At 55.3% G+C, this 16,874-nt stretch overlaps 1 protein-coding gene and 1 long non-coding RNA gene across 2 annotated transcripts; both read left to right on the forward strand.

Moving 5' to 3' along the window:
* The first annotated feature begins 569 nt into the window (after positions 1–569).
* On the forward strand, positions 570–3,990 carry LOC138684126 (coiled-coil domain-containing protein 81-like). The gene is made up of 5 exons (XM_069777843.1): positions 570–624; positions 1,119–1,361; positions 2,029–2,090; positions 2,659–2,815; positions 3,692–3,990. Exons 1-5 carry the CDS (start codon positions 570–572, stop codon positions 3,988–3,990), a joined length of 816 nt encoding a protein of 271 aa, XP_069633944.1.
* A 5,634-nt stretch (positions 3,991–9,624) lies between these two features.
* LOC138684125 (uncharacterized) lies at positions 9,625–10,762 on the forward strand. The gene is made up of 3 exons (XR_011323542.1): positions 9,625–9,706; positions 9,821–9,945; positions 10,634–10,762. It is a non-coding gene; the product is annotated as an uncharacterized lncRNA (long non-coding RNA).
* Positions 10,763–16,874: the final 6,112 nt, after the last annotated feature.

The raw sequence follows: 16,874 nt of genomic DNA on the forward strand, positions 1-16,874 counted from the left end.
AATCGAGATGCGCCAGGTACACCGAGGTGACCCTCCTGGCCAATAGAATTAAATGACCACAGGTCAGATTCGACAGGGCTATAAACGGGGTCCCGCCGGAGGACATGTGGGAATCAGTCCTCCTCGGAGCAGCGGGTGTGCAGTCGGGGACTCCCCCTCGGGTCGGGGCACCGCCCGAGGTAACTCCTCGAGGGAGAGAGCCCGCAGCTTTTAGGGGAGTGATATGCGCGTTGTGAGCCATCACTTTAAATCTTGGGGATTCTTAAGTCGGCCGTGTAGTATTAATTCTCTTTACATCATCGAGCCTGTGGTTTTAGAAAATGTTACCGGACTTCTAACTAGCTTTTGCTGAAGAATAAATCTGAGTTTTAACTCCTGCTGGATTTGGTTAGTCGTGCACCCGTAACACCACTGTTAGGAGGAACCCCTGTGGTCTGCTCTGAGGGCAGAGGGGTGCAGCTCATTTCCACTGTGAGGATGCTAAAGGCAGCATCTACGATGGATGCATGTCCCAAGGGTCCTTAAAAGACGTGGTTTGCGGTGGCAAGGGTGCTCTGTGCTGGGCGTGGATGGCAAGGGGTGGGCAGCGGGAGCTGCAGCGGGACCCGCGTGGGAGCGGGTCAGGTGCTGCTGGGGCCAGTCGGGGACGGTTCCAGCCAGCTCCAAAACAGGGGTGAGCAGCCACCGCCTGCCAAAGCTCCGCCAGTCAGGGGAGCCCGCCGCTCCCCGCTGCAGGCGTGTTGGCTAAGAGAGGCAGGAAGAAGCAGGGAAGGGTAGAAGGAAGCCCATAAGCACTTAGAGCCTGGTGTCCCCACGTGGGGACATGGCAGGGTTGAGCCCCCGCCTGGGGAAGCCCCTCCTGGTCTGGAGACAGGGAGGTGGGGGCAGCCCCCTGAAGACCCTTCCCACTGCAGAGCCCCCCTGGCAGGGCCTGGGCAGGTGGGTGCGTGCAGCCCCTCTGTGACACAGTCTGCTGTCACAGTGGGACAGCCCCGCATCACGGTGGGGACAGCCCCTCTTTCCCCATCGGGACCAGCATCCACCCCACACACCCCGGCAAGGCCGAGGGGACGCCAGGCGCTGGCAGCTGTTCTTGCCACCGCTCTGCTCTGCTCTAGAAGAGCTGCTCTGCAGTGAGGAGGAGAAGGTGGAGAGAGGCAGCACAACAGCACCGGAGGTGGTGAAGGGCGGCGGCGGAGGAGAGCAGAGAGGAGGAGTAGGCTTTTTGCAGGGAGCAAGAAAGCCATCGGCCAGCCACCTGCTGCGGTTCTTGACCTGGAGCAAGGGTGGAACTAAGATGGCAAAAGACCTCTTCTTGCGGCCTCACTTGTCGCCAACAACTGAGAAGCTCAAGAGTACTGGTAAGGCCCTCAGACCCAATTTCGTGAGTGCTGCCAGGTCAAGGACGTCTCTGAAAACAGGCATGGAAACCCTGAGGGCTGTGGGGGTGGCTGCTCAGGACTGGTGACTGCAAGGAGGGACCTGCTTGACCAGCCCTGAGGGCCGAGGGGCTGATTTGACAGCCAGGGCTCCTGGTTCTCTTCCTGACGTGGTCCCTGCTTTCCTGGGGCACCCCAGGCAGAAGGCCCTGGCCCCGAAGGGCTGCTCCTTGCCTGGTGGTGGGCATTGCCCACCCTGAGCTCATGTCTGAGTGGAGGAGCTGAAGGTGCTCGTGGGCTGTGCAGAGTCGGTGTGTTTGGAGATGCAACGCAGGGAAACCGGCTGGGGAGACACCGGGGCCTGCCCTGACCCTCGGAGACTTCTGCAGAACCCAGCACCGTGCCCTCGCTGGCGTGGCAATCCACTGCCCGTTTCCCATGGGAGCGAGTCATACCCTGGAGAACTGCACCTGAAAGGAAAGGAGCCCTCCTGGAGGCCAGCTGAGGGGTCCTTTGGTTCTTGCCGGGCTCTAGAGAGACCATCTGAAACGCTTGTGTTAGAAATACATTGGTCCTTGGACAGGAGTGGGCTGAATGGTTTTGCGGTCGCTGCCTCAGAGCATGACATGTCCTTCCCTTGTTTTTCCAGAGTTCGTCAAGGTTTGGGCCAGCATATCATACTACCTCAGCCAACGGCTGGCTCTCCACCAGGTGGGACTTACCTCCTTCTCCTCCCCTCACATCCTGACAAAGGTTGATGAAGTCCTGACAGACCTTTGCCATGGAGTGCAATTGGTTTGCCCCTCCTTTGAAAGACGGAACAATGCCCCAGCACGACCCTGCAATGCACAGATGTGCAATGGACCACCTCCTCTGTCCGTTCAGATGTACAATAAGGTCCAGGCCTGGTGTCATCAAAAGGGTTGGTGCTTCTGGAGTCCCCATGGTCAGACAAAACTTGCATGACAAAACTTGGGAGCCTGGAACACTTCAGGGTTTATTCCAAGTGTGGGAACCACCCACCCACCCACACATCTTTTATCGTATTGAGCCAAAGGATGTTTGCCAGCTTTTCCTGAACTACCTGGCTCTTCATGAATGAAGGGGAGGGAGAGGGAAAAGCGTGGGCCCTGTTTGTCCTCTCCCAAGCTTTCCAAAGAGCCCATCTTACTCCTTTGTACCTCAGGCATGGGCAGGGCACTCGGCGCCGTCACCATTCTCTGACAAGTCATCCGTCTGTCCCTCCAAGACTTCTGATCCACCACCTCATCTCTTTCAGGCTGTCCGCATTCCTGGACTTGGGACTTTTGGGGTTGTCAGAGAGCGAGTAGTCAGCAAGGAGAAGGGTCTGGTGGTTGTGGAGAGACCCGTGTTTCATCTTGCGAACGCTATTGCGCGGGATCATGACCTCCGATATGGTTGCATAGACGTTGCTGGTAAGCAGACAGACTGGAAGCGGCACTTGCCTTTTTGAGCAGAGTGGGGAGGTGTGCTCTGTTGTCCAGAGGTGACTGAGCGGAGTACCAAACTCCCACCGCAGTCCTGAGAACAGCTTCAGCTGGAGAAAACCAGCCTGCTGTGCAAAGGAGCCTGCCTACCTACTCGTTTAAATAATCACCAGAGGACAATACAGCATAACAGCACACTCTCTCTGACCTGCCTCAACAACATGTTTCCTTCCAGTTTTATTGGTGCTGTGTCTTCTTGTCACATGGTATTTCAACTCTCGCTCCCTCTTTCTGCTGCGCTGGACCTAATACAGGCAAATGCCAGGCTCTTCCCGGCTCTCACAGCCTCGTTGCAAGGGGGAAACCCGGGGGGGAAAGACGGTTCGTTCCAAACCCCAGTGACCCCAAAGCCTGCGCTTCCTAGTCGCTGCTGCCATTGCAGCAGCTGCCGCAGGACCCTTGGGGGCACCAAGAGCCTGGGACTGTGTTTGGGGTGCATTTCTGTGTAACGACAAAGAGAGCACAGAGTGTGGGCACAGCTCCAGTGGCCTGGCACCCTCCAGCTTGCCGTGGGACCTGGCGCCTTTCTCCCCACCTTGTCCTGCAGTCATGGTTCTTCTTCCTGCCAAGCGCCTAAGACTCTTTCCTCCCTTTCTGTATCAGAGAAACCATAGCTGTTGGCTCCACACCTCACTTTCCACCTCTGGCAGGAAGGGATGACCGGAGCTTCTCCTCAGAGGCGCTGTACCAGCGAGACAACTCAGTAGCAACGTATTGCACGAGAGCCTGGCAGCTGCAGACTTCTGACTGTAGCCTGCTTAGCAGCTCTGCAAGTTCATGTGTTTCTCTTCTCTTGTTTTTCAGGTCATCAGCATTTTGAGCAACTGCCATACGCTCGGATAGCCTCAGAGAACGCTGTCTCTGAGGGCACGGTGCAGCTCTGCGTGGAAAGGACCATGCGTCTTTTCCGTGTCTGCCTCGAGAACAGGGATAACGTTGCCCTCGTTTGGAGGGACGTGGGCATGCTGATCATCCAGGGAAGAGACGTAAAAATGAGGTTTTACACAGACTTTCTGAAAAGGCTGAATGGGACTGACCAGAGTTTGCAAGCTGTTCTCGAGGTAGGATTTTTATTTTCCCAGTGCCACTCCTGGTTCTTCTGAAATGCATTCGGGGGCTGGGGGTCTGCTTTCTCCTGGCCTGCCATGCCTTTTGTTCAGCCCCTTGGGCTCCTTGCGGTCTACAGCACCGCAGGCGCTCTGTAGAGCGCTTGCCTTGCGTGCAACGGTCCGGCTTTGCAAGAGGTACCGCCAGAGGGGCCTCGCTTTGTGACAAAAGGCCAGCGTTGACGGTGGGCAGCGCTCCTGGCCTCACTCTCGGGGTAGGGAGCAGAGGCACAGGCAGAGCAAGGCGTGCTGAGGCCAGAGCCCTTTGGCTGCTCTGGCTTTTTGCTTGCGTTGGTCTAAGGTGGACTGAGCAGCCAGCCCTTCCCAGTGTCCCCATGTCCCATCATCTGTCTCCATCCTTGTTGCAGATGCCAGAGATGAGGGACTCGGTCATCTCACGCCACGACACTGCTGCTTCCCAGACCTCTTCTGGGCGTGTTATCGTCCTACCAGGGTATGTTTGCTCCTGCAGCCCTTGGCTGAGCAAGCGAGCAGCTTCTCAGCTCGTGCTTGGGAGGGCTGCCTTGCCAGGCACCGAGAACTACACTCGTGATGGCGCTGAGGACTGAGTGTTTGAGAGGCCTGTTGGCAGGGAACTCCCTGCTTGCTCTTGTTCACTTTGACTTCATTTGGAGGAAAGTGGGACAGCGACGATGCTTCATGTGCCTGTCCTACTGTGGACCTAGAGAGGCATTTAGGCAACATTTTCCATCAGGTTTCTCCCGCTCTTTTTCTTTCCTGTGGGTGAGACTGCCTTCTGCTTGGGGCCAAGTGGTAGAGGGGTGGGTTCTTGTCCAAACAGGACCTTGCAGCTGGTGGGGTTCTGCAGAGCTCTGTCTCCTGCCAACGTTGCTGTGCAGTGCCATTGACGACTGAGGGGAGGGAGGTGACTCCTTATAGCTGCAACGGCATTAATCTGCAAGGCTCGACGAGAAACTTGGAGGACTAGATCAGGATTCAAAATGGTATTGCATCATCAGAGCACTAAAGATTAGTCTGCCCTCCATGTGCACTATGAGTAAAGAGCGGAACCGTTTTCCCCACAAGCAGCAACGGGAGTTCCTGCTGTGGTCCTCTGGGATGGGCTGCCTTGGGAAACAAAGCGGTGTCCTTTTTTCAGCCTGGTGCCTACTTCCTCTTTCCAGGTACAAGCTTGAGACCGTGCCTAAAATGCCAGCAGTGAAAGCAGACCTGACAGGACACGTGAAGGCCGCCCCAGAGAAGGGCTGGGGAAAAGGCGATGGCAGTGGAAAGAAAGGTAAGGGACCAGCGGGTTGCTGGCAGGGGGCTGGAGGTTTTCCTTCCTCCGCTCCTGGAGGGGCTTAGAGCTGAGGTTCCCCCAGGATGCCTGGAAGAGGCAGAGGCACCTCCTGTGACTCTCTGTAGCCATTATGGTAAAGCTCCAGTGACCCATTGTGGAACAAGGTCTCAGGACAGCCCTGCACCACAAATGGCCACTGGGACTGCTGAAGGACACCTTCCCAGTGGCCTCCACTCCCCCGCCTGTGCTGCAAACAGTGCCAGGCTCTGACCCTGCTTCTTTCCATCATATTCTCCGATGTCTCAGAAGCAATGCCTTTGGTGCGAACCTGCCCCAGCAGCAAATCTGTGTGCAGGGGACCAATGCAGAAATCCAAGAGCTGGCTCCGCTTGTGCTAAATGATTCCCTTCCCCAGAATGGCTCTTGGAGACCACCAGCATCTCCCAGGGAGCCCCCCATTACAGCCCATGGATGAGAGAAAGCTGTCAAAACAGTTTTCCCCAGGGAAATAATAATGGTGAACTGCAGGCCTGAGGAGCTGGGCAAAATCCCCAGTGTCAGAAAAGGCCTAAGACCTCCCTGGAGACATGGCTTTCATCCAAAGGGCTGAAAAGGAGCACCTTCATCAGTGTTACCAGTGCCTGAGCAGACCTGCACATCACTCTTCTTGGAACTGGGACATAATAGGCACCCAGTTCCCAGATCAACACCAAGATGCTGTTCTGAAGATTCGTCTCATTTCCTGTTTCTAGAGGATCTTGCCGAGCAGCGCCTCCTTCGTCGAGCAAGGCTTTCTCCAAAGCGGTTACCTGCAGCGACTGTAAAGTCAGAGCAGGGCCAGAAAGCTGAGGGGAGGGAGCCTCGTGCCAGGTGAGACACTTGCATAAATGGTGAGGGTGACCCCGTGCGCTCTCGTCTGCGTGGGAGCAGGATGTTTGTCCTGGACACAGGGGCTAGACAAACTCAAAGTGCAGTTATCCCATGTCCCACTAACTAATGGTTCCATGGTGCATGGCAAGCGTCTTTTAGCTTCTTGGGAGACTCTGCCAGAAGCATCATTTCTTTCTTTGGTCCTGGTGTGCGTATCCGTTGAGTAACTAACTGCAAGTGCTCCTTCCAGGAGCGGAAGGTCTGTTTGGCTTTCCCTTCAGATTGACATGACCCCGACCTTTCTGTTTGCTGAGAACAGTGTTCTGCACTTAGGTACTGCAGAGGGTTCCTCCGATTAACCAGAAGCCTCTTCTATGTCTTATGGCCTGCAAAAGAGAAGGGCCAAGGAGAGCTCACTGGCAGGATTGCTTTTCTCATGGGGTCGTGTCCTCCTCCTTTTGACACCGCGTCCCCAGTGCCCAACCTCCTCATACAGCCCGTGCGCACTCTTTTATTTCGGACCGCTGAGCAGACTTCGGTGCACTGACCCGAAGGATGTAGCGGTATCTCTGGGCGTAGGACCCCGTTCCTCTCGTTGCTCCAGCAAGAGAGGGCCTAGACCTGGGCATCCTGAGTTTTAGTGGGGCTGTTGGGCACATCTGACTCTGACAGCTTGGGGTCTTCTCTGTCTCTGTGGACTTGATCACAAGGAGGCAAGTAGAGCGCATTCTGCTGCAGAAGCAGGTGCACCACTTGGAAGCGCAAGGTGCAGAACCAGCTCCTCCTGCACTCCTGCCAACACACCCTGTTGTGTCTTTGCAGGCAGCTACCGGCCATCCAGGGGAGCTCCTTGAAGGAAAAGGAGGAGAAAGAGAAACAGAAGATAATTCCTCTGGTCGAACCCCGAACAGTGGACTTCATTGCCAGAGCTATTGAGAGGAGAGAAAAGGTACCTGACACGGGCTGCTGCAGCGAGCGTGTCGTACTGGACTGTGGAGAAGCGCCACTCCACGCGTGCCGATTCTCACAAGATTCTTCACTGTGTGCGCACAGGACCCCTGACTAGTTGCTTTGGTGTTTACTTGAAGAGAGGCAGGTGACTCTGCCATTTGAGAATACATTCTTCACTTCCATTAGCCTCATGAAACACACTCAAAGACCTTACTTGTGAATGTTTCTGTGGGCAACGTGACTGCAAGGCTCGTCTGGGACAGCCAGCTGCCAGGTGGTTTTTAGCCTGGTGGTCGCTCATCTTCCTGGTCATTACAGACGGGCTCTTTGGTGGAGCCTGCAGGAACCTGGGAGCAAACCAGTGTGGGCAGAAAGGCAGAAGAGAAGGGGCAGAAGGGAGGGTAGGAATGAAAACAGCCCAGCCCTCTGCAGGGCAGACTAATGCAGCCTGCTGTTGCATTTTCGTTCCCCTCCAGAATAAACACTTGAAGAAGAAGGAGAAGCTTCCAGAACACATCCAGAAATACTTGGATGAAGAGGAAAAGGAGAAAACAGAGCTGGCGGAGGAGAAAAAAAGTAAACTGCAAACCCGGCCAGGGACCAGAAAGAAGTCTAAGAGCAAAAAGGAGACGCTGAAAGCGAAAGCGAAGAGAGAAAAGGAGACACAGAGGAGCCAGGTACTTTGAATTCCTGCAGAAAAAGAGCACTTTCTCTTCTGGGGGGCTGAGATTGCAAGGTACCTCTAGCACCCCAGCCGCCCCAGCAACATTGCTGCAGCAGAGCTGGGCGGGTGACTGCTGCCTTTCCTGAGCAAGAGGGGTGACAGGGAGTTAGTTGTAGTGGAACCCTGGTGACACTCAGGCATCACCCCAAGGGTATGCTGAGGTCCTTCTCCTGGTTTTCCCCATCCCGCTGGGGTCCCTGCCAGAAGTGACCTGGGGGTGTGCATGCTGGGAAGCAGCACCCTCCGGGTGCGGGGCTGTTGTATGAGCGTCTCTTCCTGTGCAGGAATCTATTACCTCTGAGCAAGCATCAGGCAGCCCCTCAACTAGCACGGAGACGGGGGACTCCAGCCCTGACCTCCTGGAGACGACGGACTCCAGCCCCGACCTCCTGGAGACGATGATGGGGGAGTGGGAAGAGGCCGGAGAAGAGCCACCCACAGTCTGCGAGGACGACACTGTCCCCCCTAACCGGTAAGAGTGCGCCAGCTCCAGCCGAGGCCTGGAGCACTGGGGTGGCGGTGAGCCACTGGTGGTGGGTCAAGGAAGCCAACCCCTGAGCCATGGGGCCTCACAGAGGGCCCGGGGATTTCTCCAGCCATGGGAATGAGCTGGGTTAGAGCCCGCTGGCAGGGGCCAAAGCAGGTGCTTGAAACTCCTCCTGCCTGGAAGGGGTTGTGGGGCCAAATGGGGCCACATAGGTCTGGGGCTGGGCGCAGGAAGAGGCAGGAGAGTCGCAGCTGAAGGGTCAGAGAGACTTTGTCCTTGCTGTTGCAGGAGCCTTTCCCCACGGACACACCAGGCCCTGCGGCAGGTGGTGACGTGCATCCTGGGGCAGGTCACCCGCAAGCGCAGGGGGCAGAGGGATGACCAGAGGGATCTGCAGGACAAGCTCAAGTGGTAAATCTCTCCAGACACGGGCAGCGTCTCCTGTCCCGCGCTGCCCTTCCTCCCGCTCCCCGCAGCACCGGGGGAGACAGGCGCTTTTCCTGGCACTGGCCTCTCGGCAGAGCCGCCTTCTGCGGCTGCGGTGGGCACCCAGGTTGGGAGCCCCGGCTGCAGAGCGGTCTCCCTGTGCTCACACCATCTCCTCCCACTGTGTGTCTGCAGCGAGCTGGCAGTGCTGCAGTGGCGTCGGCTGGGGCGAGAGGCATGCAGCAGCCCACAGCTGCGGGAAGCTGGACCCCAACCTGCACCCCCTGCTAACGCAGGGAAGAGGAGGGCAGGACCGGTACGTGGCGTGGGCTCCTGGAGGGACTGTGTCGTAGCCACCTGTAGAAAAGCATAGTGATACGGATGTCATGTCTTGCAAGACCCCATATGGCGTGCTTAGCTGAAGGCTGTAGCACTTCTCCCGAGGCTTTATCGAGAGGCAGCAGGTTGTTCTGTCCATTTAGAAGACAGCCTTCACTTCTGTCATCTCCAGCAACACCCAAAGAATTGATCTGGTGGTGTTTGCAATGGCAACAGCACTGCCAGGCTTGTCTGGCATAGCAAGCAGTTGGGTTGCTTTCAGCCCCATGGTCTCTTGGCCCAGGGGTCATTGCAGAAAGGCTCTGCAGTCGGGCCTGTGAGGACTGACTGTGAGCAAACCAGGGCTGACAGAGAGGCTGAGAAGAAGGGGCAGGAGGGAGGGAGAGAGCTAAAATCCCCTCAGCCCTCCACTGGGGAGACTAACACTGCCTGCTGCTGCATTGCCGTGGCCCTGCAGGCGCAGCCCCGTGTGTGCACGGAGGAGGAAGGACGCAAGCTCTGGGACTCCTTGCACAAGAAGTGCCAGCAGAAGGCAAAGGCAAAAGTGGCAGCCCCGAAGGCTTGGAAAGACAAGCGAGAGCAATGGGAGGCCCAGGTGCCGCCGGCAGCGAAAAACAATGAGGAAAAGAGTATTCCTGTCCTGCGGGGAGCCAAGGTGGGAAGGTCCCTAAGCCCTAGGAGCGTGGGGGCTGACTGTCCTGTGTGGGGCTGTACCAGTTCCCTGCTGCCCAGTGACACCTCCTGTGCTCACCCCTCTCTCTCTGTGCAGGGCTCCTGCGTTCGTGGCACTCCAGAGTGGTGGGGAGAGGGCAGAAAAGGGCCATCCGCGGAGGATAAGGAGAGCCCAGAGGACAAGCTGAGTCTTTGCCTTTTGGAGTCCTCACCTCTGAAAAGGTGAGTGTGGGCCAGCTTCAGGCCAGACCTGGGCCAGCTGGGGGCTGGTGACCCAGCTGTAGGTGGGGGAAGCAAATCCCAGAGCCACGGGGCTGGACGTGGACAGCATCCTCTCCTTTGTCACACCGTGGGAATGGCACGGGTCAGTCCCTGATGCCAGGTGCCTCTCTGCAGCCCCAAGCACAGCCGGCACCGAGGGGGCTGTGGGCTTGAATGGGACCATGGCAGCAAGGGCGACTGGGAGAGGGGAGAGGTGGGAGGGTCTTGGTCGAGACGGGAGACTTTTGTCCTTGCTGCGTGCTGCGGTAGCAGCCTTTCCCCACGACCCAGTGGGCTTTGCGAGGAGCAGCGACCCGCCTCCTCGAGAAGGTAGAGGGAAAAGCCCACTGCTGTGGTGGTGAGGACTGCCTCAGGTAAGGATCTCCAAACGTGCCCGGTGTTTGCCGCTGCGCGGCAGCGCCCTTCCTTCCTTTGAGTTCCCACAGCCCCCGGGCAAAGAGGGTCTTTGCCCAACAGCCCTCGTGGCGTGGAGAGCAGCAGGCTGGGATTGCATTGCACGGACCGTGGGCCTGCTCTCTCCAGACAGAAGCAGATCCCACCACATGTGTCCTGACTAGACTTGCAGTGGTGCTCTGCACCTCCCTGTGACTCCCTACAAGACTACAGAGCTTTGTATTCAACTCCTCAGCCCCGCGGAGCAGATCTGGTCCACGTCGGCGAGTGCCAGGAGAGCCTCTCGGGCACAGAGGCTCCCGAGAGAGATGTCCAGCAAGAGCCTCCTCCAGCAGGACGAGCGCCAGTGCCGGCCAGCCAGGCTTCCGTCTGTTCAGTAAAGCCCCATCTGCAAACCACTGGGTCTGACGATGTGGGTCTTTCCTTGGTGGCTGTGAAATCTGCACTCGGCAGTGGGTGAGCTTTGGTGGGGCAGGGAAAGGCCACTGCAGGAAGCAGGGCTGGAGCTTCGGTCCTGCTCCAAGGGCAGCCCTCTCCCAAGGCTTTGCTGTACCAGCTTGGCTGTAGCCCTCCTCTTCGTGGCCCTTGCACCTCCTGGTCTCTGGCAGTGTGCCCTGCTGTGGCTGCGCATCCCTGCCGAGGAGGGGATTTTCCACGGGGGGAGAGGAGGGAGGAGGGGGAGGAGGAGGAGCAGTGCTGGGCACCCAGGGGAGCTGAGCTGCAGGGGGGAGCATCCAGGGGCTCGCACAGCCAGGGCGCTGCGGGGTGCCCAGGGCGGCGCTGTCAGGGGTACCCAGAGCTGTGCAGCCACCACCCTGTGCCACGGGGACAATGAAATCCCAGGCAGGAACCGTGCCTGGGGAGAGGGGGGCTACAGGGGGCGGCTTTTCAGCTGGGTGGCTTGACTCTGCCAAAGCTCTGCTTGGGCTCCAGAGCCTTTTGTTTGACACCTCCTGGCTAGAAAGGCAGGGTGGAGCTGAGGTGAGGTGGGGACACCTCCGACAACTTCTCTCCAGACACCTGGGTGGGCATAATGCGTGCAACAGGGGGCTGTGCAGGAGGAGGGAAGGAAGCCCGTAACGGCTGGCTGTTGGGCACCCACACCCTGCGCGGGCTCCAAGGGGACTCCATGCAGGCGGTGGCAGTGACGCTTCCAGAGCCCAGGCAGGCTTAACGGCGCTACGTGAGGTTGGCTCAGTCTGTTCATCCTCTGCAGGCTACTTTTCTCCTGAAAAGCCCTGAATTTGTGGGGACCTGACTTTGCCGACATAGAAATACACCCTTTCCTTTTCACACTGCGGGATTGCTGTGCCTTTCTCCTGGCACCCAGGGACCTCCCTGAGCCTTTCCGTCTGTCCCAGGGCCTCCCAGGGCTGGCAGCAGGCAGCCAATGGCCTCTCCTTGGGCACTGCCACCCCTGAGGAGCAGCAGGGTCTCCCGACGGGCAGGGGAGGATCAGGCCCCTTCGGGCATGCTGATTCCAGCACCGACCTCGAAAGCATCTCTGCGCCCACCTCTCCCATTGCCCCCGCCAGGAAAGCTCTTTCCCCTGGTCCCCCCCTACGGATGCGCCAGCAGGGCTGGGGAGAGGGTAGCTGGGCTGCAAGGAGAAAGAAAGGCTGGGTGAGAGGCCGAGCCCCTGCTGTGCCATGCCCCTCGCCACGCCCCATGCCCCAGTGCAGGGCTGAAGGCCTACACCGGCTATAGGCCTATAGGCTGAAGGCCTACACCGGCTATAGGCCTATAGGCTGAAGGCCTAGACCTCAGCACCGACCGTGGGGCTCCCCGAGATGAAGGAAGCTGCGGCACGGCCAGGAGCCAGCCCTCCGGTTCCCCAGGAGAGAGCCTGGAGCAGGAGACCAAGTGATGATCCCTGGCGGGCTGAGGTGAGCCTCAGGGCACAGCCCCGCTGGTGTGACGGTCTGACAAATTCAAATGTCTCAAACATCCGCTAAAAGAGCTTTGGTGGACAAAACGGCCTCTGTAAAAATGCTGGAGTTTTGTGAACAGGACAATGTGGACAGAAGAGAGGGCCCCACGGAGGGTGGGAACGCACTTCTCCAAGGCCCCAATTCCTTATCTTGAGTGACCAGGAGAAGGAACACAATTTATGCCTTCCTGGAGGAAGAAGGCCCCATGGAAGTTGGGACTGTGCTTCTATCTTAAGTGGTCATACCAGCAGGAAAAGAGAAGCAACTCCACAATGAACACCCCCCCCAAAGCTACCGATTCCAGTGAACCCCAGGTGTGGGAACTGCGCATGTTGAGATCATCAACTAACACACTAAAAAAGAGGAGAGAACGAATCCTCAGCGCGTGCCCTCCGGAACTGGATCTCTACGCTGGCTGGACCAACGCTGGACCCGGGACTGGTGAAACCCTTCTCTTCTCTCTTTCTTTTTTTCTCTCATTCTCTCTCTCTCTTTTCCTTCTCTCTTTTCCACAGTCCCTACACGTCATCCTTTGAAACATAAACCGTTGACCAAGTCTGAGACTAGGAGTGGACCTAGCCGCCCCTGAGCTCCTCTTTGAGAAGGAGTCCAGAAAGCAAGGGGGTCTGCTCTGAACCTCATGACTCAACGGGAGGGCTCTCCTTCTGATACACTTCATGTTCCTTTTTCCATTTCATTCTTTCTGTACTTTCCTCCTCTTCTCAAACAGCGGCTTAATGACATGTTGCAAGGTTCATATTAACAAGTTCATGTGTACTTGGACAGAGTTAGCTAGGTTGAATAAATGTTGATTGTTGTTTGAACTCCCCTGGTGTCGTTTCACCTTAATTCTGACAAAGGAAATCCACGAACCTGAGTCGCTCCAACTTTGGGACGCGACATCTTAATTGGCGTCACGGACAGGATTTCCCTTGTTGGAAGGGAGTTTCTAATGGGATACCAGACCTCCACTCGGAGAACGAGCGGGGAGGATCTGGGAAGGATCTCTCAACAGTAAGTCGGGAGAGATCTGAGCAGTGGCAGACATAGAGGCCCGGGAAAAATCTGTGTCTGACTGTTCCCCTGTTTTTAGAGAGGCTAACTGCCTATACGGGATTTCCCTTGTTGGAAGGGAGATTCTAACGGGATACCGGACCTCCACCCAGAAAGCGGGTGGGGAGGATCTGGGAAGGATCTCTCAACAATAAGTCTGGAGAGATCCGAGCAGTGGCAGGCATGGTGACCCGGGAAATATCTATGTCTGACTGTTCCCCTGTTTTAGAGAAGCTAATTGCATATAAAGCCCACCCTTCCCCACAAGGAGTAGCCTGGGCACGAAACCACTGGCATGATCCAAAAGCCATTGTAGGAAGAATTGAGAAGCTTGCAAAAGAAAGCAGGTTTCGCCCGGGAAAAGGGAAGGCTGTAGTGTGTGCAGTGTTAGGGGCCGCACTCGCAGCAGCTCAGGAAGACAGGCAGGAAACAATGAGAGCTGAGCAGGCAGATAAGGAGAAGATTCAGTCCCTGCAGGATTTAGTTAAAGTCCTGCAAGAGCAGTTAACTGCTGAGCGTAATACAACGCAGCGGCTTCATGCTGCCTTGTCTGATGCGTTAGATCGGGAAAGAATTTTACGAGCTGAGGCAGATGAACGATCTGACCCGGACTTAGACCTGCAAGGTCTAGAGGTAGTTCAAGTGAAACAGCAAAAATCTTCATACCCAAATCAAGAGTTAGAATGTACCAGGAAAGTTTTTTACCCTGAGGATGAAGAGATAGCAATGAGGCCATTAATGAAAACAGAAACCATAGACAATGGCCAAATTGGCGGAGCACCACACGTAACTATTAAGACGATACCATATTCTGCCACTGAATTATCTAAAATTCAGGAAAAGTATATCCGACTAGCAAAGGAGACCGAAACAGAATATGTGTGGAGGGTGTCATTAACCGGTGGTGACCGGATTTTATTGTCAGAAGATGAAGCCCAAGGATATTGGGGGCCTGGAGTGTTCCTAACTACCGATGATCCTAGGGAACCATGGTCTCTGACGCAGCGGGCAGCTTACTGGGCAGGGGGAATAGACCAAATGGAACGAGGAGAACCAACACGGATAGACACCCCTTCTATAAATCAGTTAACCGAGAGCTTACAGAAAACTGCTTGTCTCCAGTTAATGCATGATAGGCGATTAGTGCCACAACAGCCCTCTCCGATGTTGTTAAATGCCAATCCCGATAGAATGACTCCTCTAATCCGAGGTTTACCAGATTCTTTGAAATTATATGCCATCCAGCTACAGGATAGATTACGTGATGCGATAGCACCTAGAGGAGGCAGGCGGAATGCAGGAGGGGCCCTGACCTGGGGAGAAGTGGCACAGGAATTGATTAACTACGGCCGGAGAATGGGTCTCACAAGGGAAGAAAGCAGAGCTAAGCCTGCTATCTGCCGAATAGAAGGACCTGGCCGACCTCCCCCATCTAAGACTGTAAACACCAAAAAGCCATATGGGGGTCAGCGGAACTTGTTGTGGGCAGAAGGGATAGAAAAGGGAATTCCCCGGGATGTGATGGACGGCTTGCCCACCTCTGTCCTAGAAAAGTTGGTCCTAGGGTGGAAAGACAAGAACAAGGAGCCTCCCCATACTGAGTCAAACATTCGAGACTATAAGGGGGCGATTCCACAGTCACTGGCAACTCCCACTCCCCAAACACCTACTGCTCCAGAGGAAGGTATGACTGTCTGCAGGACGGGAAACTAAACACGCTGTCCCCAGTAAGTGAGCCGGGGGACGGCCAGTGGGTTTATTTAAGGAGGCTCACTGAAAATAGGACAGGAGACCTGTTGATTACTTTTCCTCTTGGTCCCTTTAAGACCCCAGTAACTTTTTTAGTTGATACGGGTGCTCAGATGTCAGCACTCCGGACGGATGTTGCTAACCGCAATGGAATAATTGCAGATAAGAAGCAGATATGGGTCACGGACGTTTTCGGAAGCTCCCAACCACAGCCGACAGCTAAAGTTAAATGCTGGCTGCCAGGGGATTCATCCCCTGTTAAGGTTACTATGATACTAGGTCCTCTACCCACCAATATTCTAGGACTCGACCTCTTAAAGGGCTGGTCGTGGGTAGACTCTAAGGGAAGAGAATGGAAATTTGGGTGTCCCGCAATCTCTGTGAGGCTTTTGCAGTCTGCACCAACTCTTCCCCCTTCAAAGATAGTTAATGTTAAACCTTATGCTTTGCCTTTGGGAGCAAGAGAAGGGATCACTTCAATGATAACTGAGTTACAGGAACAGGAGATAGTTATTCCTACACACTCACCCTATAATTCCCCAGTATGGCCAGTCCGCAAGCCAAATGGGAAGTGGCGATTGACAGTTGACTATCGACGCCTGAACGCCAATACTGGCCCATTAACAGCTGCAGTCCCCAATATAGCAGAATTAATTGCAACCATACAAGAACAGGGTCACCAGATTTTAGCAACCATTGATGTGAAAGACATGTTCTTTATGGTTCCCTTGCAAGAAGCAGATAGGGATCGTTTTGCCTTCACCTGGGAAGGTGTACAATATACATTTACACGGCTTCCCCAAGGCTATTGCCACTCACCAACCATTGCTCACTATGCATTAGCCCAGGAACTAAATCAGATCACTCCCAAAGATGGAGTAAAAGTATATCAATATATTGATGATGTGCTAATTGGAGGACCAGACACCACTGTGGTGGGACAAACCCAGAGAGAAATCATTAATCACTTAGAGAATTTAGGGCTTCAAATTCCTGCAGAAAAGGTGCAACTCCCATCACCTGAAGTAAAATTTTTAGGTATCTGGTGGAAAGGAGGGACTGTGTGTATACCTCCTGAAACCTTGTCCACCCTCGAACAAGTGAAAATGCCTGAAAATAAGAAAGAATTACAGCATGCCCTAGGCTTGCTAGTGTTCTGGAGAAAACACATCCCCGACTTTTCTATCATAGCTCGCCCTTTATATGATTTAACCCGTAAAAGAACTGCTTGGGACTGGACACCTGTCCATGAAGAGGCTCTGAAATTATTAATTTTTGAAGCAGGGATTTACCAGGCCCTAGGGCCGATACATCCAGCAGACCCACTCCACATAGAATGGGGTTTTGCAATTCATGGGTTGTCTATACATATGTGGCAGCGTGGACCTGAAGGTCCTACTCGTCCTATAGGATTTTTCTCGCGTAGCTTTAAGGATGCTGAAAAACGGTATTCAGTTTGGGAGAAAGGACTCTTTGTAGTTAACCTAGCCTTACAGGAAGCTGAGAGAATTATACGACAACAACCCATCATCTTGCGAGGACCCTTTAAGATCCTGAAACCAATATTGGCTGGAACTCCTCCCCCCGCAGGAGTAGCTCAACGAGAAACAGTAAGGAAGTGGTATGCCCAGCTAGACCACTACTGTCGCACTAGACAAATAGAGGAGGGAACACCCAAAATGCTCCAAATACAGGATCCCCCTTCTGATCACCCAGATACAGAACCCCCTCCATCGTACATCA

This window comes from Haliaeetus albicilla, unplaced genomic scaffold (assembly GCF_947461875.1).
Source record: "Haliaeetus albicilla unplaced genomic scaffold, bHalAlb1.1 scaffold_181, whole genome shotgun sequence".
In the NCBI taxonomy this organism is placed as follows: domain Eukaryota; kingdom Metazoa; phylum Chordata; class Aves; order Accipitriformes; family Accipitridae; genus Haliaeetus; species Haliaeetus albicilla.

Bases quoted from the DNA above. Each gene is read 5' to 3' on its own strand.
- LOC138684126 (XM_069777843.1), top strand. From the start codon at position 570: ATGGCAAGGGGTGGGCAGCGGGAGCTGCAGCGGGACCCGCGTGGGAGC. The intron at 1,362-2,028 runs GTAAGGCCCTCA...TTGTTTTTCCAG, and splicing joins TGAGAAGCTCAAGAGTACTG to AGTTCGTCAAGGTTTGGGCC. The intron at 2,816-3,691 runs GTAAGCAGACAG...CTTGTTTTTCAG, and splicing joins TGGTTGCATAGACGTTGCTG to GTCATCAGCATTTTGAGCAA.